Source organism: Bufo bufo, chromosome 10 (assembly GCF_905171765.1).
Source record: "Bufo bufo chromosome 10, aBufBuf1.1, whole genome shotgun sequence".
NCBI lineage: Eukaryota > Metazoa > Chordata > Amphibia > Anura > Bufonidae > Bufo > Bufo bufo.
The window spans coordinates 46,522,328-46,544,717 of NC_053398.1; the positions used below are offsets into that span (position 1 = coordinate 46,522,328).

Genomic DNA, 22,390 nt, shown 5'->3' on the forward strand with positions numbered 1-22,390 from the left:
CTGAGTCACAGACCCTGGGCTACCAGCCTATTGACTAGGGCTAAACTGATCGTTTGTGCGGACGCAAAAATGATCATTTACCGGCTGCAGATCGTGCAGTGTAAACATGATTTCCTGTCGGCAAACAATGAGTCCTTATGGGGAAGAGCGATGGCATTAGTGATTGCTCCTCCCCATACTCTGGAAGAGATAACCGGTCTCCTCCGCTAGCGATCAAAAGATTGTCAGGAAGGAACGCATCCTTCCCGACAATCTGGTGTAATATCGTCCCATGTAAAGGGACCTTGATTCTCTGGACTTATTTCCCATTGGGCTGCACCACGCCTTATCATCCCTTCCCTTCAATCAACACGTGGTGATATATCCGGGGGACCCAGTGTAGTGTTGGGGGCCACTGTAAACCCTGCCACTGTACACTGAATGAATAATAGAGGAAATTCTGCTTTTTGGCACTCCAAATCCCGGTCAAGGCAAACTTGAGTTTCAAACTTCTTTTTATTCCAATAAGATAGGTTTCCAATAAAAACAACGTGTTTCGGGGAATTAAGATCCCCTTCCTTAGGTTAAAAGAATAAGTATCTACTGTACACTGAATGCACACCCGAGGGCTGTGGAGTTGGTAAGCCAAAGTTCTGACTTTGACTCCTGTATTTTACCACACTCCAGCCATGACTCATCATAAATGGCCAATAACTTAGTAAAAACAGATTTACTGTAGTAAAATGGTGACATTGAGCTTTTTCTTAGTATCATGTAAGTAATTAATTTACTTAAACCATATTTATTGGAATACAATTTCGGAAAATCCTGGCATTTACAGGAGAGTAAATATACAATGCAATATGCATTTTATAACTGGAAAACAGTTATACATTGAGTCATTTTACAAAATCGATGAACTTGTCCTAAGAAAAAGTTAGAAAAGCTGTATATGTATGTCCTGGAAATGGAGAGAATCATGTGCAAGTCTAAATGGGCGTAAAGTAAACATGTAAAAAAGTGTAGCTGCTATATTCAGTGCTTGTCATAAAAGAGGTTGTCTGGGGATAAATAACTTTTCACAGGTGCCTGCAGCCTCTGGTATGTAAAGATTCATACTTACCCGCTATCCACAGCTCTGGTCCTGCACATTGGCTCCTCTGTGTACATCTTCCAGTCTGTGCATGGTTTACTTCCTCTCCGGCACGGGCATGATTACCTGCTCTGCTGCAGCCAATGACTGGATTCAAGAGACACATCACTGCTGAAGTCAGTCATTAGTTGCAGAAAAGCAAGTGATCATGCCCATGACGGGGACAAATTAAACAAGTCGTGGACTGGATGATGAACACATGGGAGCCGGCCACAGCAGCAGGCAGTAGGAAAGTATATTTCTTTCCGTAGAAGAGGCAGGCTGAGGGCACTTATGCAATGTTACGTATTACCAGACAACCCCTTTAATACTGTCTTTCTGTTCTGTCTAGCAGTTCTGAGATGACTGCAGGTATTCCCAGTGGTGAACTTCCTCCTCTGGCCCCCACTATTGAGCATGCGCAGCATAGCCTTGGAGCAACATGAAAATACCTAGTATAAAGGACAGGAAAGAACACAGGAGAGGTGAGAACTGATTGTCTATCACCACTAGAACACTCTGCTTATCATTGTTTATAGTATAAGGGACAGGGTCGAACACAGGGGAGGTGAGAACTGATTATCTATCACCACTAGAACACCCTGCTTACCACTGTTTATAGTATAAGGACATGAGAGAACACAGAAGAGGGGAGAACTGATTATCTATCACCACTAGAACACCCTACTTATCACTCTTTATAGTATAAGGACAGGGGAGAACACAGGAGAGGTGAGGACTGATTCTCTATCCCGAGTAGAACACCTCAGATGAGACCCCCAATGTAATTGACCGCCAATCAGACCTCAGACCAGAGCCCCACAGTGAATGACCCCCTTTCAGACCTCAGATCACAGCCCCAATGTGCATAAGACCTCCTTTCAGACCTCAGAACAGAGTCCCAATGTGCATAGGACCCCCCATTTAGACCTCAGATCAGACTGCAGTGCATACCAAAAAATATATATCAACTTACCTCTCTTGCTCCGGATGCCACGCCTGACATCCATGCTCTTCCTGTTCTTCCTGCTGCACTGTGCTATGACCCGACGTCACACAGCATGAGGTCACAGACTGCACTGATGTCCTCTTGCTGTGCGCCGGTCACAGCACAGCATGTGGCTCAGGAAGACCAGGAAGCGGTGGGTACAGAGCCCACATGGGGAGCACTGCATTCACCACTCCTTAATGGAAGCGCTCATTAGTATTCGCCCCATAAGAAGCACTGACATTTCCCCCCCACTTTGGGGGAAAAAAAAGTGCATCTTATAGGGCGAAAAATACGGTACACAATATTAATAACAGATATTTTTTTAAGCTGGAGTCGGAGTGGGCACACACAGTGAAACATGCGCCCAGAGCCACTGGAGATGAGTCCTGGACTCACCCTCAGTAATTCCCTATGTAATAACAGTTCTGGAACATCAGTCTTATCACTCCATGTTGTGCAATTCCTCTGCTATGCCTTCTAGAAGTTTATCAATTAACTTTCAGGAGTCTGTAATAAAGGTCCAACTGGATGTTACTAATTGTGTTTTTTCCCTGCACAGTCTGACACTATTCATTCAGTGCTGTGAGTGTCAGACTGTTTAGGGACAACCCCCAACTGGTAACTCATCTGGACCTTTATTGCAGACTACTGGCAATTCATTCATTACCTTCTATAAGGTATAATAGAGGAATAGCACAACACAGAGCCATAAAAACAGATGCTCCAGAATTGTTATCACATGGGGAATGCAAGTAGTTATTAAAACAGACATGTGAGAAGTGACCGATCCTCTTTAACTTAACAGCACAACAGCACAACCTGTTATTGGCATGTCTGCAGGGGTGCACCTAGCCTTTTTGCTGCCTGAGGCGAAAATTGAAAAAGTGCCCCCCCCATACAAAATTCTCAACCTAACCCCTTCCCTCCTAACATTACATATATCACTACAGAACATACAGGCTAATACAGCACCAGATACCTCTTACATCCAGTGATGTCTCCTTTGATGTGGATGTTCTCTTTCCTCATTTTCTCCTTTCAGACCTTCAGACCAGACCACCATCTTTCAGCCATTTCTCGTCTTGACAAAAAAAAATCTTAGTTTACTACTTTTCCATCATCCTCCCATCTTCTGGACAAATTATCCTACCACCCCCAATACTGTGCCGCTGTGCTCCCCAATATTATACTGCAGAAACAGATAAATCCCCTGATAATACTAGTACCACACAGATAGTGCCCTTCATCCCCAAAAAATAACTGTGCTAAGCTGATACTGTGCCAGGATGCCCCACAGTAATAGTGCTCCCAAAAGTCCCACCAATAGTAATAATTCTCTGCTAGAGCACACATGGTAGTAATAGTGCTCCTACAGTGCCCCCAACATGTCCCCAACATGTCCCCACTGTGCCCCAGAAGTAATAATGCTCCCATAGTGCCCATTCTAGTAATCATGTTCCCCATAGACTCCCAGTAGTAATAAAGCCCACCATAATGCCCCCCAGTAGTAATAATTCTTATAATGTGACAGTACAAAAAATGCCCCCTTATAATGTGTGCCAGTGCAAGAAATACCCCCTTTTAATGCCCCCAGTTGAGCTAATGTCCCCATAATGTGCCAGTATAAAAGTGCCACCAGTAAATGCCCCCATAGTGCTCCTCTCCCCTCCTTCCTCCTAGTGCCCCATATATAGTGCCCCCTGTAGATGACCCCTCTCCCCTCTTCCCCATAGTACCCACTGTAACGGCATACAAGGGAATGCTCCAAACTCTGAACGGAACCTCACGAATAGCTGCTAGCAGACGAATAGGAAACGCACCCAATCGGCTTACACTCCTAGCAATCAGTCTCTAACAGCATACAGTGAATCCCCCCAAGAACGAGACAAGGTTACGTGTTGAGGGTCAAGCAGTGGTCACCCAGAGCTGTGCGTTTTATTGATCTTATATAACATTGGTACACATCAGTACCACCCACAGGGTTTTGTAAAAACAACCAATAACCACGTACAATACAGTAAAACACTCCCACACTAAATCCTCCCCTCTGCATGTGATATAATTATGGTACAATGGGTTGATGTAATTATCACAGGCAGGAGAATACACAATGTCCTCTGTCCTGGAGACAACCGAGGAGTAAGTCAATTATCTCTCAGGAAATCGCCAATACACATGTGGAGACAATAGGACAGACATCACCACTCAAACATACAATGTCCCACCCTTTACAGTACACATAGACATTTAACATATCCCAAAATGGCACGAATTAGACCAGGGGTCAAAGTTAGTAAAAGTCGTTTGTGAACAAAGGAAGCATGGTTGATGAGAGGGCCCATAATCCTGGGGCAAGAGGCTGGCAAACAGGCCCCTCCAAAACCCAGTGGCGAGGTTAGTTTCGCCACACATCTCCCCTTTTCCAAACAAACTAACAGGGTATCTGACCTTCTGCCGGTCAGTGCCCTTGTTAGTCCAGCAGCCCACCCACAAAATAGAAACAGCAGTACAGCCCACCCACAATAAATGGTTACTACACTTGAGCAAGGGATAAACTTGTCCATGTCCAGGTGCCTCACCACGGCTGTGTGGGGGATTGGTAGACTGCCTTGGTGGGTTGCTGAGTGGGCAGAGACCAGCGGTACTCTACCCTGGTGCCAGAGCTACCACGGAAGTATACTTAAATTGTGAATTATAGTGGCTCACTCTGTTTGACACCGCGGTAATGGTGCTCTGCTGCAAGTGATTCACCCAATCTCTTAACAAGTAAGTAAATATAAAAATAATCAGCAGGCACTCACCATCTGTATTTCGCACATATATAACACATTTATTATTATTTAAAATTTAAAATATTAAAATAAATAAAAAAAGAGAAAATGGATAACAATATACCTTAATATACCTTAATTGTGCACACAGTATAGAAAGTTAATAAACATATGTTAATATATAATATAGAATGGATAAATGTGGTAGAGTCAATTTATAAAAAAATCGATTAAATATTCCAATAAAAGAGATCGATTGTATAGTCAGATAAAAAAAAAAAATCGGATAAGTGGTCAAATAAATAGCAGAGAAGTGTCTTTAGATTATTTCATATAAAATTTTCGGATATTATATGAATATAATTTTGAAAATTCGCTAAGTAAACTTGTCTTCTTATTCTTATGGGTAATCCAACATATTCCAGTGTTAAATTAGTTGCAGAATGTTCATAATATATTATAAGTTGATCAATTTTCATACATTTCCTTAATTTATACCATGGAAGATCTGATATTCACAATAGAGCACTGCAGCTATATAGTTTATCAGTGGGGGATTTTCGAATTAATAGTTTAGTATAGATAGTCTTGTTATAAAATTTGATTGTGCTTGCTGTGGAGGCGTCCCTCTCACAGTTAAGCTTACTCACCCAGGTCTAGAGCGCTTGTCTATGTGATGTGTTGATTTCGTTCAGCTGTCAGCATCTCACATGGCATTGAATGGAAAAAAGATGAAGTTGTTGGAAATCTTGTATGATCCTTACTTTTTCGATTCTTTGATCTTTAATCCTGCAGGATGATTTGGTCTGTAGTTTGGTTCCTTTAATCCGCCAGACGCGTTTCGAGGTGACCTCACCTCTTCCTCAGTGGCTTAAGAATGATTCTTAAGCCACTGAGGAAGAGGTGAGGTCACCTCGAAACGCGTCTGGCGGATTAAAGGAACCAAACTACAGACCAAATCATCCTGCAGGATTAAAGATCAAAGAATCGAAAAAGTAAGGATCATACAAGATTTCCAACAACTTCATCTTTTTTCCATTCAATGCCATGTGAGATGCTGACAGCTGAACGAAATCAACACATCACATAGACAAGCGCTCTAGACCTGGGTGAGTAAGCTTAACTGTGAGAGGGACGCCTCCACAGCAAGCACAATCGAATTTTATAACAAGACTATCTATACTAAACTATTAATTCGAAAATCACCCACTGATAAACTATATAGCTGCAGTGCTCTATTGTGAATATCAGATCTTCCATGGTATAAATTAAGGAAATGTATGAAAATTGATCAACTTATAATATATTATGAACATTCTGCAACTAATTTAACACTGGAATATGTTGGATTACCCATAAGAATAAGAAGACAAGTTTACTTAGCGAATTTTCAAAATTATATTCATATAATATCCGAAAATTTTATATGAAATAATCTAAAGAGACTTCTCTGCTATTTATTTGACCACTTATCCGATTTTTTTTTTATCTGACTATACAATCGATCTCTTTTATTGGAATATTTAATCGATTTTTTTATAAATTGACTCTACCACATTTATCCATTCTATATTATATAATAACATATGTTTATTAACTTTCTATACTGTGTGCACAATTAAGGTATATTAAGGTATATTGTTATCCATTTTCTCTATTTTTATTTATTTTAATATTTTAAATTTTAAATAATAATAAATGTGTTATATATGTGCGAAATACAGATGGTGAGTGCCTGCTGATTATTTTTATATCTACCACGGAAGTAGCCTGGTTGGAGCCTGGTTGTTGGAGGGGGAGACCGACTGTCTCCCCTTTAGATAGACCACCATGCTGCTATGGGGGAAGACCTACTGTCTCCCCTTTGGCTAAACAGCCCTGTTGCTGGGGGACAGGACCGACTGTCCCTACCCCCTGTGCTGTGAGTGCAGAGACCACGGTCCCATCTGCACGGTTGTGGGGCTTACTGTCTTCCCCTGGTACGTTAAGCTGCCGCTGGGGAATGGAGACTGGGCTCCCAATTCCCTGTAAATCACACGTCCGCTGGGGAATGGAGACTGGGCTCCCAATTCCCTGCATATCACACTGCCGCTGGGGAATGGAGACTGGGCTCCCAATTCCCTGCATATCACACTGCCGCTGGGGAATAGAAACTGGGCTCCCAATTCCCTGTACATCACACGGCCACTGGGCAATGGAGACTGGGCTCCCAATTCCCTGTAGATTATACTGCCGCTGGGGAATGGAGACTGGGCTCCCAATTCCCTGCATATCACACTGCCGCTGGGGAATGGAGACTGGGCTCCCAATTCCCTGTACATCACACGGCCGCTGGGGAATGGAGGCTGGGCTCCCAATTCCCTGCATATCACACTGCCGCTGGGGACTGGAGACTGGGCTCCCAATTCCCTGCATATCACATTGCCGCTGGGGGACAGGACCGACTGTCTCTGCCCCCTGTAACTCAGCCTGCCACTGGGGAATGGAGACTGGGCTCCCAATTCCCTGCAGGTCTGGTGGAGAGACCTCGGTCCCATCTCCACCGGCCACCTGGGGTTCTTCCCAGTAAACCTCCACAATATCCTCCCAGCTGAAGGGCTCTGGACCTGGGTCTGTCATCTTGCTGTCCTGCTGAGCCTTCCCAATGGAGTGGAAGAGATCTCGGTAGTCCTGCTCCAGTTCCCACTCCAGGGTTGCTAGGTGAGCCAGGTCTTTCTCTACCTCATGGGGTTCATCCCAATCCTGCCTAGCCTCCCTCTCATAGAAAATGTCTTGAAGTCTGGACTGTGCAGGGCTCCCGAAGTCAGGCTCTGCAAAGGACTCCCATAACAAGCCAGGACCATCAAACTCCTCTCCCTCTGGCTTGTCATGCTCAGCTGTCCAGGGTATATACTGTGCCATATACCACCAGAGCGCCTGGTAGGCATCCTCCAGCCATAGCTCCTGCCATACCCAGTGCTCTAGTTCCTTCACCCATTCCTCCAGGGGCTGCTTTCCCAGGAAGGGCATCCGCAGGGCCACTTGCTTCTGCAATCGCTGCTCTTCACTGGGGAGACTCTCGCCTCGCTGGTATTGTATATTATCCAGGGCTTGGTACCAGATGCCTTTCCTTAATGCATCCCGGCCATCCAGGTCTTCCTCATCGTACTCCACTGCTGGTTCCATCCTGCTGCTGTCAGGGACGCTGTACTGGGACATGCGTTGCCCTCAAATTGTAATTCCAGGGAATGATGTTTCTTTGTAGCTGTCCTTCTGGGCTGTGAGAATGATCCCGCCGCTTGCCACCAATTGTAACGGCATACAAGGGAATGCTCCAAACTCTGAACGGAACCTCATGAATAGCTGCTAGCAGACGAATAGGAAACGCACCCAATCTGGTTAAACTCCTAGAAATCAGTCTCTAACAGCATACAGTGAATCCCCCCCAAGAACGAGACGAGGCTCCGTGTTGAGGGTCAAGCAGTGGTCACCCAGAGCTGTGCATTTTATTGATCTTATATAACATTGGTACACATCAGTACAACCCACTGGGTTTTGTAAAAACAACCAATAACCACGTACAATACAGTAAAACACTACCACACAAAATCCTCCCCTCTGCCTGTGATATAATTATGGTACAATGGGTTGATGTAATTATCACAGGCAGGAGAATACACAATGTCCTCTGTCCTGGAGACAACCGAGGAGTAAGTCAATTATCTCTCAGGACAAAGGGAAATCGCCAATACACATGTGGAGACAATAGGACAGACATCACCACTCAAACATACAATGTCCCACCCTTTACAGTACACATAGACATTTAACATATCCCAAAATGGCACGAATTAGACCAGGGGTTCAAAAGTTAGTAAAAGTCCTTTGTGAACAAAGGAAGCATGGCTGATGAGAGGGCCCATAATCTTGGGGCAAGAGGCTGGCAACCAGGCCCCTCCAAAACCCAGTGGCGAGGTTAGTTTCGCCACACCCACCATGATGTGTCGCAGTATAAAATGCCCCTATACAGAGCCCCCATATAAAATACCCATTCTTTGGGGCCTCAGTAGATGCCCCCATAGTGCCCCTCATTTAAAATACCCCTCTTTGTGGCCTCACTAGATGGCCCCATAGTGCCCCCTAATAATGTGCCAGTAAGAAGTGCCCCCATAGTGCGCCCAATAATGTGCCAGTAAGAAGTGCCCCCATAGATGACCCCCAATAATGTGCCAGTAAGTGCCCCCCAATCATGTGCCAGTAAGAAGTGCCCCCCATAGATGCCCCCAATAATGTGCTAGTAAGAAGTGCCCCTCCATAGATGTCCCCCCAATCATGTGCCAGTAACAAGTGCCCCCCAATCATGTGCCCCCAGAGCACTCCTCTCCTGTATTGTATCATATAAAAAAAATTAACTCACATACGGTACTTATCTCCATCAGGCTAGCAGCGATGCGATGCAAGCCCCTTCTGGCCTGTGTCCTGCTCTGTACGACTTAGGGGGCCCGATGACGTCATCGCGCTGCCGGCATCGGCGTCTGATAGGCTGAAACCCTAGTGTCTGCAGCCTATCTGAACTGGGGAAGGGAGACGCCTTTCCCCTGCACTGCAGCACATCCATCTGTATAGCTGTCCTGAGGACGGCGATAAAGAGGACTATGGAGATGAGCACTTCCACAACAAAAGCACTCATCTCCCTGTGCCCTGCCACTGCCGCCCCCCACTTGTCACTAGTGCCACTCTGCCTTAGGTGATCGCCTCACCTCGCCTAATTGGCGGTGCAGCCCTGCATGTCTGGAACATTAAACCCCAGCTGCATAGAGTCATACTGCTGGTTTAGTGGCCTGAAACCTACTGTCAGGTTCCCATTAAATAAGATCACAGAAATTATATGTCATACACTTGTAATATTATGTAGCTTGCATGTGCAGTACGGTAGAAGCTCTGAACACGAGCAACCAAATGAAAAGGTCAAACACTCCTTTCTGGAGGACGAATCAACATTATCAGCCAGGAAAAGCCTGATGGCTTAATGTTAGACGGCCAGATCTTACATAATTTCAGGACTTTGCCAGTCTAAAACATTTCAGGAACCTGAAATACTCAGAACCCCTATGAGTGTTACCAACTACTTTTTTATAAAGACTGGGAGTCTGATAACACTGTATTAGGGAACTGCTATTGATGCCACTCATATGTTCTCTGAAGGGGTTGTAAGAAATTAGAAAAAAGTTAACAGTCTTCCACAAAGAATTTCATTCTTGGTTATAGGCTTTGTGTGCATTGCTCAGCCCTTTTCACTTGAAAGTACAAGACATAGCCCATGGACAAGGGGTGCTGTATGTGTTGTATCTTTTTCTAATCCAAGACAACCTCTTTACAGTCCTTGGCCTGAGGTCACGTTCATATTTTTGGTTGAATGATGAAGGAAAACCTACTGCTGGGTGTTTGGCTCCTGATCTTTGATCATTACATTCAAGCTTCCCTTTAGAACAAGCTTCCCTTTATTATCACTGTCCTTTGCTTTGTCTTGAGAACCACTTGTGATATTTGCTGGAAATCTGAGATGGAAGCAGGAAACTGCCGCCTCCTCCCTCCTAGAAATTTCTATGCCTCTAACTTTCTGCCCCCTATGTCTATCTGCCACTTTTGGAACCCTCATAACAAGAGAAGATCCTCTGAGAACTTAAAAAGTGTAATCTCATTTTAAGGATGATATCAGTGCTCATTTTATTTAAGAAAGTACTCTAAGTGCATCAGCTGGATTGTTCTTTTTACTTAAATCCTTTTCATAGTTACTAAGAGATCAAAAGGGATTAAAGACACGGGGAAAGATTGAATGACCTTAACACACAGCAGAGATCAAGCAAAATGTAGCGTTGGATTTTCTTTACTGACGGTCTCGTAACATAAAATATATATTGTGGAAGACGAACGTAAGAGGCAATGATCTAATGTGTCCTCTACTGAGAACTTGGCTGATGAAATAATGCTTCAGTTCTGTGCAGTTCTATCCCTCAAATGTTTAAACCTCATTTTAATCTCTATTAGTGCTCATGCACATGACCGATGATGGCCAGTGTCCCAATTGTGACCCGCAAACAACACTTGAATGGGTCTGCAATCCGGATGGTTTTCTGTCTGTGCCTCCGCACCACAAAAAAAACTTAACTATTTTTTTGCGATGTGGATGGATCACGGACCCATTCAAGTTGATGGTGCCCGTGAATTGGGGACCGCAATTTGCAGTCCCCAATGCACGGAACGGACGGCACATGGCGAAAAAGAGCTATATTCTCTGTATAGGGCCAACAATTTTATCAATGTAGATAAGAATCCAAGAAGTAAGTATTTAAATAAAATTTCCCCATAACTTTCAATGTACCTAGTAAATATAAGGTCTTCATTGCCACTAAATGATTTGGTGACGAATCAGCAGTTGCCTCCACTACATGTAGAGGAAAGTAATAATGACAACACAGAGGACTTGTGAATTTGTTGTGAATTCACATTTCAGGATCACTTACCTGTCCACACTGATAGCACAGAGGTTGAAAATGGAGGCAGTGCACAGCATGACATCCATGGTCATTAGGATATCACAGAAGACAAAACCAAGTGTCCACACCCCTCCTAGAAACTGCAATAGATATAAACGATTAGCACAGATATAGAGAGGAGAATCTAGTAAAGTACATGACATGCAATGACATGAGGCATGTCTGTCTATCTATCTATCTATCTATCTATCTATCTATCTATCCTGTCTCCTACCATTACTTCATTACTATAATATATACACAAAATATAGGGACAAAAGTATTGAAACACCTAGATATTACACCTACAGGATTTTTTAGGACATCCCATTCTAATATGGAATTGCCCTCCACCTTTTTGCAGCTAAAAGAGCTTCCACTCTTCTGGGAAGGCTTTCTAAACGATTTTGGAATGTGTCTGAGGAAATTTTTGGCCATTCAACAAGAAGAGCATTTGTGAGGTCAGACACTGAGGTTGGACAGAAGGACCTGGCTTGCAAGCTCCGTTCTGGTTCATCCCAAATGTGTTGGATGGGGTTGAGGTCAGGGATCTGTGCAGCTAGTCAAGTGTTTCCACAACAAATTCACCCAACCATGTCTTCATAGACCTTGCTTTGTGCACTGGGGCTTTCCCCAAACTGTTCCCACAAAGTTAGGATGGGTTCATATGACGTTTTTCACATTTGCTTAAAGGGGTTGTCTCATCATGGACAATGGGGGCATATCGCTAGGATATGCCCTCATTGTCTTATAGGTGCGGGTCCCACCACTGGGACCCGCACCTATATCGAGAACGAGGTCCTGCAAGTGAAGCTGGCTCGGCTATTTCCGTCAGCCCCATAGAAATGAATGGGAGCGGGGGCTGCGCATGCGTGGTATGCTCCCATTTACTTCTATGGAAGCTGGCTTGGTGGTGGTCGGACTGGAGTCCTACAGCCACCACCTTGCGGGGCTCCGTTCTCGATATAGGTGCAGGTCCTAGCGATATGACCCCATTGTCCACTATGAGACAACCCCTTTAATGTATACAAAAATGTATATATAAAATGGATGCCTCAGACTGATGCCATACAGTTAACATATACATTTTTTTGTGCACTATACAGGATACAAAAGCGTAGCACACCACTTTTATTCCAACGTATACATCACACGGATGGGAAAAACGTGATGTGAACCCACCCTTAGAAACATACAATTGTCTAAAATGTCTTGGTATGCTGAAGCATTAAGATGTCCCTTCACTGGAACTAAGGGGCCTAGGCCAACCCTTCAAAACACATAGCATAGCATTTTTCCTCCTCCATCAAACTTTACAGGTGGCACAATGCAGTCAGGCAGGTAACGTTCTCCAGGAATTCGCGAAAGCCAGACGTCAGTAAGAGAAGTGTGATTTATGACTCCACAGAACATATTTCCACTGCTCCAGAGTAGCGGTGCGGCATACTTTACTCCACTCCATCCGACGCTTGGTGATGTAAGGCTTCCGTGTAGCTGGTTATGGAAGCCCATGCCATAAAGCTCCTGGAGCATAGTTTTGTGCCGATGTTAATGCCAGAGGAGGTTTGGACTCTGCAGTTATTAAGTAAGCAGAGCATTGGCGACTATGCACTATGCTCCTCAGCATTCAGCGACCTCGCTCTGTAACTTTACATGGTCTCCGCTTCATGGCTGAGTTGCTGTGGTTTGTAAATCTTTCAACTTTGCAATGATACCAATCATTGTGGAATATCTAGGAGGGATGACATTTCACAAACTGACTTGTTACAATGGTGGCATACTATTACAGGAGCACTCTCAAATTTAGTGAGTTCTGTAGGGCACGCCATTCTTTCAGAAATGTTTGTAAAGGCAGACTGCATGGCTAGGGCCTGGATTTTATACACCTGTGGCAATGGCACTAAATGAAAAACAAATTCACTGATTAAGAGGAATGTCACAATACTTTGGCTATATAGTTATCTGTGTGTACTCATTAAGGGAGATTTACTAAGCAAAATATGATAGAATTCTGACTCACTTTACAGCAAAAAACTAGTGTGCATGCCTTGAATCAGATTTATTTTTATTTGGTCAAGCATGTGTGTCTTTTCAGTGGGCAGAGAGAAGAAAGCCGCTGCCATACACATCTGGCTGTGGCTTACAGTGATGGTCAGTTCGCAGTGTTTGCCAGCACACACATGTGGGCTGCCATCTTTAGTAAGGTAGACTCACCCGTCCGGCGATGCACAAGTAAGCCCCTACCTGTGCCTGTGCCGGGAGCCGGTCTGAAATCAAATGCAGTCACCGGGAGCCTTCATCGGCCTGTTCTCAACACTACATGTTAGGTCTTTTTGAATCATCTTGATCAAGGTAAAATCAAACACCTGGCCTGGATCTTTAAACTACATATATCATTCACACAATGCGTTATTGAATGAACAGTTACCCCCATTATATCATGGATCTATAAAATATAACTTCCCATTATTTTTAGCATACCATTATTCTTAACTACATATATCGCTATTTAGAACATATGTCGATATATTTCATTGTTACTTTTAAATTCTCCATTTACTTGGACTTTACCAGAAATTCCAAGTATATCTTTATACTTGCGACCTATTTCGCATCAGCCGCATATATTATATTTAATTTATACCACTAGATGGTTAATGCAGTTACATTTCCTAGTTTGTAATCATGATTGCATCTAGCACTTCTAATCACAGTCTCATTCACACCTTGTGTCTCATTCATCTGGAAGACAACCTTATTACAATTGTTTAACCATGAGATCATATGGCAATCTGTTATATTACACACATAATTGTGCTAATAATAAAAGTGTGTAAAAACTAAATGTAAAAAATATATATATACCGTATATATAGAAAAAATAAAAAATAATACAATAATGTGTACCCTAATTCTTATGCTACTACCCTGATTCTTTTGTTCTATATTATTCGATTTTATTTTATAATTAACTGCTATTGCACATAATGTTTTCAAAGCTTGGAATCAAAGATTAGCTCATCAGCTGCTTCCTATTACCCTTTCAGCTTTCACTTCTTTTCGTCATCCGAGTCTTCTACACTCTTTTCTCTAATGTGGTTCACACTCACACTGCATTATATAGTTTTAAGGCCTCCTGCACACGAACGTGTGCGCCCCGTGGTCGTGCTGCGGCCCGCAAAATGTGGGCCGCAATGCACGAGCACAGTCCGTGGGGCAGCCGCAGCGGATCGCGGACCCATTCACTTTAAAGGGTCAGCGATCCGGCCGTTCCGCAAAAAGATAGGACATGTTCTATCTTTTTGCGAAACGGAAGTACGGGGCGAAACCCCACGGAAGCACTCCGTAGTGCTTCCGTAGGGTTCCGTTCTGTGCTTCCGTTCCGCAACCTTTGAGCAATTCTTGTTTTCAAAGCTCTTTTTGATCGTCCAATGTACTGTTGTGTATTATTTGCACTTGGTTTGATGCCGTAGGGTAAACGGTGACTGAGCTCCACAATAGCTGGTGAGCATCCTCAAATTTGTAATAATCCAATGTAGGCCTGCAGGTGGCAGCACTAAATTGCAATCTACTGAATCTTCTACTTATCAATGGATTTATTTCCATTAATAAATAGAAGTGGAAGTCTAACAATTGCAAGTTGTTAGGCCCTTGGGGTCCTACAAAAAAAGTAGAAAGAAATGTAAAATAAATATAAAAAAAATATATAAATTCAAATAATCCCCCCTTTCCGCACGTAAAAATAAAAATAAACAATCAAAAAATATATACTAACATAGGCATCGCTCCATCTGAAAACGAGCATACTATTAAAATCTAACAATATTTATTCCTCATGGCGAACGGCATAACGAGAAAAAATCTATCACACTCCAGAATGGTATCAATAAAAACTATAGATCGTCCCACAAAAAAATTAGCCCACAAACAGCTCGTAGACATAACTATAAAAAAATGATGGGGGCCAGAATATGGCGAAAAGAAAGAAAAATCATTTTTCCAAAGTTTTTATTTTTTTCCCACTGTTAAAACACAAGAAAAACTAGATAAATGTGCAATCGTTGTAATCGTACAGACCCAGAGAATGAAGGACATGGCTCAGTTTTAACGTATTGGGAACAATATAAAAACAAATTCCACACCTTTTTGAATTTGTTTCCATCTACCGACTACATTGTATGTAATAGTAAATGGTGCCATTACAAAGTACAACTTGTCCCCTAAAAATAAAAAAATAAAAAAAACTGATACGGATATGCGAACGGAAAAATAAAAAAAGTTATGGCTCGGGGAAGGCAGAGAGTAAAAAATGAAAACGCAAAAATGAGAAATTGCAAGGTCCTGAAGGGGTTAAATTGTAGGTTGTTCACTGACGATACACTAATGCAACCAAGCTGAACAAGAAGTGGGGATTAAGGAAAAGTGTCTAATATGTCTAGTGAGATCACACAGTGTATATCACTAGGATAATTTTTTTGCATCTCCTGCCTGTCTGGTCTTGTCTAAATGTAGTCTGTAATAGTAATACATTTCACCCAATATTTACAAACCTCAACTAAAAATGCAGCCGTTACTAGCCATGTACTGACTTTGTATATCAAATATCAGTAAGGAATTTCCAAGGGAATTTTATAAAAATGTTTATACTTTTGTCTAGTATTTTTTTGTTTTGTTATTACGACCTAACCAGATAAGGTAATTATTAGGATTGCATTTCCCTTGAATCCTTACTATATTGATACCTAATATAGCTATAAAATATCTTATACATTTATAAAAGAGATACCCGCAGATAATGTACCACCAAAATGCACACCATGCCACAGCAGAGTAATTGTCTCCTCATGCTATCTGATATGTGCAGATTGTTAAATATAACATACAGTATATTACTTAAAATGAAAAACACCTACACCCCCCCCAAAAAAAAAAAGTTAGAGTAAGATTAGGCCTCTTTCACATGACCGTTTTTCTTTTTCCGTTTATGGGCCGTTTTTTGCGTTCCGTATATGGAACCATTCATTTCAATGGTTCTGCAAAAAAAAAACTGAATGTACTCCGTATGTATTCCGTTTCCGTATTTCCGTTTTTCCGTTCCGTTGAAAGATAGAACATGTCCTATTATTGCCCACAAATCACGTTCCGTGGCTCAATTCAAGTCAATGGGTCATCAAAAAAATCGGAACTCATACGGAAATGCATCCGTATGTCTTCCGTATTCGTTCCGTTTTTGCGGAACCATCTATTGAAAATGTTATGCCCAGTCCAATTTTTTCTATGTAATTACTGTATACGCCATACGGAAAAACGGAACAGAAATAGAAAGACAACGGAAACAAAAAACGGAACAACGGATCCGTGAAAAACAGACCGCAAAACACTGAAAAATCCATACGGTCGTGTGAAAGAAGCCTTACACTGCTTTCTATTACATTGCAAAACTATATCACCTGTCTTCTCCTCCAGATTTAAAGCAATATCTAGGTTTCTATGAGGTGTGCACTGTATACATTCAGATAATACATTCGGACTTACCTCTGTGTATACATACAGTGGCAACACCAATACAGCCAGGAGAAGGTCAGCCACTGCCAAGCTCACAATGAAATAGTTGGTAGTAGTTTTCAAAGCTTTCTCTGTACAGACACTAAGACACACCAATACATTTCCACAGATTATAAACACAATCAGTATGAGCCCAAAGAACAAGGCCAGAAAGTTATAATGTGTGTCTTCTGAGGGCTCAGAAGTTTGGTTGGAGATGTTCTTCAGCATGGCTTCCTGACAATACTATATTCACTGTCCCATCAAAGCAGAAGACTGTAGATCAGACAGGATCTTGGTCAGTCTTCTTCTTCTTCCTTTGTTTTCTAGAAAGAACTGTTTTTCCCGTGGAGAATTCATCCGTTCTTCTCACTTTTGTAGATGTTCTCATGGGTAAGGTCATAAGTATCTTGTCCTTGATTTCAGAGATTTGTAGACTACTCTAGGTCTTTTATTCATTCTTTCGGTCTGTGTCCCAGATGTTTTGCTCATAAAGACCACACAGACTAATTCTTACTGACATGGAGTTAAAGTTGACTTTGTGGAACCACATATTGATGCACAGGGATGACTTTGTTGGAGATACATGTCCAAGCGTCAAACACCATGAAGGGTGCAGGGTCTTGAAGGATAAAGGTTCATGTCCTTAATTGTCTCCATTATGACTTTGGGGTAGGCAGGAGAGGAATTCTTTCTCTCCCTCTGAAGAACTGAATGATCCCAAGGTGATTAATTTGCAAGTGGGTCGCGTCCAGGAGAAGAAAGCCGATTAAGGTAGAGAGGGTTTGTCCAGGAGCTGCTCCAATCAGCACAGCGATCTGGGAAGTGCTCACATCCAACACAAAGCTCAGCTTAGATGTGAATGTGACAGTACAGGGAGGGAGCCTGATCTGTGTCTGAGAGCACCTGGGCTCCACACATTATCTATAGCATGCAGACATCAGTTACACCTTCTGAGCTCACATTGACATGTTGCTTGTCATGCAGAATTTGAAGATTACACAGTATAACACTTAGGAAATATCCAGTCTTCTGCACATTATGGGGTTAATCCAGCAGCCACCCAAAGAATGCAAGGTTAATGAGAATAAGAAATGTAGGCAGCAAACTGTAGTACACAATGCAGAAGGAATTAATGAGGGTAGATGTGGAAGTCTAAGAGTGTATGAATGGGGTGAGAGGTTTTAGTGGTGAAGCTGCTGGAGGTGTGAACTGAGCAGCTGGGGGGTAATAAACTGTCTCCAAGTCTGGTGTTCTCTACTGTCTATGCTACAAAAATCCCATATTACATTATAATAATAAGTAGGAATGATCAGGATAATACTATCATGAAGCCTTCTAAATGAAATTGTGTGGCCAGTCTCCTCTGTTCATGAAGGTGTTAAATGTGTCATTTTAGGATTCCAGACTGGCAGAGCTCCACAAGGATACAGATCAGCAGCTGACAGTATGCTCACATTTTCCCATCTATGATATACATGTCAATTGTGCTTCTCGAGCCTGGCATAAACACACTAGATTGGACCTTTTGATCTTCTCTTAAAGGGGTATCGGTAATGTAAATTTATTAACTCCTGGGGGAAAAAAACAAAAAACAGCATATTGAAAGTATTTGATCTTTATTTACAATAAATATACTAATAAAAACCAGTAAAAATTGGCAGTACATAGAGAAAGATACCCCTCCCCGGAGGCTAATCATACAAAAATACACAGCAAAAAATATATTATTACAAACATCGGATGGGTGGACTCACTATACATGGAACAGTATAGTCACACAAGAACCCATATGCGTAAAGACAGATATATATATATATTGATATAACATTAAGTATTGTCTGACAGCACTTAGGCTACTTTCACATCTGCGTTTTTGCTGGATCCGGCAGGGGTCAGCAAAAACGCTTCCGTCTGTATAATACACCCGGCTGCATCCGTAATGTCAATGGGTGACAGATCCGTGTTCTTTTGTGTCCATTGTGTGTCATGCCGGATCCATCTTGCTTCGCATCCTTTGCCGGACAGCAGTTTTCTGTCCGGTATGGGAACGAAACCAAATGGAAAGGAATGCATTCTGGTGCACTCTGTTCTGTTCAGTTCGGTTTTAACCCTATGGACAAGGAATTGAGATCCTATGACGGATCTCAATACCGGAAAGGAGAAACGCTGATGTGAAAGTAGCCTTACCCGCTATGTATAGTGAGTCCACCCATCTGATGTTTGTAATATAATTTTTGCTGTGCATTTTTATATGATTACCTGCCAGGGAGGGGTCTCGTTATCTTTCTCTGTGTATTCATTCTGACACTTTTTACTGTTTTTTTATATTTTTAAAACATATTTATCATTTATCATCATAACCATTGCAGCCCAGGCCTTGAAAAGAGTCAAATCTACCTGAGAAGAGTCCTGGTTATTCATAATCTCCTGCTCTCTCACCCATCTGCTGATGATTGGCAGATCTCTCCTAGAGAGAAAGGGAGAAAACTAGGTAGAAGACTGTCAGTCATCAGCAGGTGGGCGGGAGAGAAGGACTCCATGAATAACCAGGACTCTTAAGTAGATTAGACTCTTTTTAAGACCTGTGCTGCAATGATTATGATGCTGGTTCTCGGCAACCTCTTACTTTTAGCTGATGTGTGACACACCGCTGACATCAGCATTTCTGTCACTACTTTAGGCCTCATGCACATGGCCATTGCCCGGCCGTGGCAGTATTGCGGTCCGCAAATGGCGGGTCCGCAATAGACGGGCACCGTGTGCTCCCTGCATCACGGATGCGGACCCATTCACTTGAATGGGTCCGCAATCCGGAGCTGCAGTGTGGAACGCAGGCACGGAACCCACGGAAGAACTAGGTTCTATTTTTTGCGGTGTGGACGGATCACGAACCCAGCAAATTGCGGTCCCCAATGCACGGAACGTCCTGCCCTCTGTACGGTCAGCATAAAGTTGATGACAGGTTCCCTTTAAATCATCATGCATGGGAGGGAGTATATACAGAAAGGAGAATAGATGGGAATAGATCAATACTGACAGACAAGATGCACTCTACTAATATATGGACTGCTATCATTTTCACCAGCGATCTTAGGGACTGTGTTGGGGAATGGTCTAAGATGGCCTTTGGATACATATACTACAGTGTGTGATGATCTTGTATACCATGCCTATGGTCAGATTTTTACAGATAGACAACTGCCTCTGGAAATATGATAATATAGCCAGTACTTGTTTGTTTTTTAATAGTACACATTTTTGAATTTTTTTATGGAGATGTAATTGATGTAAGGAAGTGCGTGGTATTCAGTACAAATCACAGTTTTTGGTTCACATTTCATATGCAAAGAGGTATCTCCCAAAGAAAGAGAACCATATCGCTAGCGCCACCTTGTGGAAGTGGCTCCCTAGGAGTCAAAATCCAACTTTTTAACAAACCTTGGGACATGACAAGAGAAAATAGCCAAGCCAGATATCCATCTGCAGACAGCTGTTTCGGGGTGCTTGCTCCTCATCAGTACAGTGTAGGATTCTGGCTGGCTGAGTGTGATGCCTTGGATGTAGCTTTGGCAAGGTGTTAGGTCTCCTTAAAGAGACCAGCTGTGTAAGGAGACTTATTGGAAAAGCTCAGTGATTTGGAGACGTATAGGCAATACTCTATGGAAATGCGCCATTGCCTATAAGTCTCCATACCATGGAGCACTTCCAATAAGTCCCCGTATACAGCTGATCTCAGGGCCAATTCTAGCTTTTCTACTGCTTATTGAAATGGTGCCATCACCCGACTCTTTCCTTCCCGGGCCAAATTTTCAATCCATTTCCTCGCTGCGAATCCTACTGTTAAGGTAGATGAACATTACATACAGTGCTTTCACACCTACAGGAACATACAGTATTACTTACCTCCTACATCCAATGATATCTATCTCCTCTGATGTAGATGTTCTGTTTTCTTATCATCTCCTCTATTTTTTTTTTCTTATTATAAATTATACTTCTGATGCTCCAAACATGATTTCATTGTTCCCTGTCTCTCTGTTCTATCAATCATACCCTAATTGATTAATGTTTTATTCTTTTGAGTTTCTAAATCTGATTTCAGCTTAAGCCACAAACAGACAGGTCTTTTTTTTGCTTTTTATTTTTAGTATTTTTTAAACTGAGTAATTTATTACAAATGACAGCATGTTTTCTGTATTTCTGTATCACCTTTACTCCTTTCCTTTAAATGATCACTGTCTTTCAGTGAATCATGCACTAGACTAATATTTTCAATATTTATTCAGTACCGACCAGCCCCCTTATTTCTGCAGGCTGTATGCTAGTGTTGAGTCTATCTGCACAACCTGAGAAGGTGAACAACACTTAGCGAGGGCACAACTATTGTATATGTTATCCCTATGAGTGCCCTTCCTGTGTTGCACTCAATGCCATCTTCTCCATTGGAAGCCTATGGACATCACATCTTTCAACCGCGTCTCAGTCTCATCTCTACAGAGTTTGGCACATAGACATCTTGGGTTCCTCACTTTTTCATCATCCTCCCTTCAACATAGTCATACTGCTGCTATCCCCAGTACTGTGCTCGCTATGGTCCCCAATGCCCCCAAACACTATACTACAGAAATAATATAATAATATAATTGCTTTACAGATAGTCCTTTCTATTGTAATAGAGCCATTAATAGTAATAGTTCTCCCTACCGTACCCCCGGTAGCAATTACATTAATAATGCCCTCTATATTGCTCCTAATAATAATAATGCCTCCATAGCACGCCCCATAATAATAATGCCCCCATAGGGTATTAAGGCCCTCTTATAGTGCCCCAGCAGTAACAAGACCCCTCTATACGGCAAAACTGTGCTGTCACCACGACTCAAAATGTTCTGGTCACCACAGACCAACAGTCAGAAAGTTGTTTTCAGAAAACCAAATCCGGAGCCTTTATTAAAATCATTCAACTTTCTGAATAAAATGAGTGATACAATAGTAGTTCACCAATAACCTACGCGTTTCGGACTGGTTCCTGAGTCCTTGTTTGTGGTATAATACTTAAAGGGAGTCTGTGACCTACTTTTGGCGTTCTAGCCAGGGCTGTGGAGTCAGTAGATAAATGGTCCGACTCCGACTCCTCAGTTTTTGGTACTTTTTGGTACTTTTAATATGCAAATGTATTTTATACATTCCTTGAAGGAAAGAAAGGCAACATACATGTCATTACCACAGAACTACTGGCTAGGAGCCGCTGCCTTCTCCTTTGTGTGCTGATGTTCTGCTGAAGATCGGGCAGTGGGAGGATCCAGGAAGGGGCAGGGGAAGGGGCATTTATTGTAAAACATGATTTCCCTAGTAGAATCCCATAGTCATGTTTAAAGTTTAGGCCTCATGCACACGACCGTTGTTTTATTCCGTGTCCGTTGTTCCGTTTTTCGTGATTTTCTGCGGACCCATT

The 22,390-nt window shown here is 42.4% G+C and overlaps 1 protein-coding gene across 1 annotated transcript in view; it reads right to left on the reverse strand.

Moving 5' to 3' along the window:
- The window catches only part of DRD4 (dopamine receptor D4), a 63,437-nt gene extending 46,274 nt beyond the window's left edge, over positions 1-17,163 (reverse strand). Inside the window, exons 1-2 of the mRNA XM_040409851.1 lie at positions 16,924-17,163; positions 11,377-11,489 (exon numbers count right to left, since the gene is read on the reverse strand). Of these exons, the coding sequence (XP_040265785.1) occupies positions 11,377-11,489; positions 16,924-17,163 (353 nt within the window). The remainder of the gene's footprint in view (positions 1-11,376; positions 11,490-16,923) is intronic.
- Positions 17,164-22,390: the final 5,227 nt, after the last annotated feature.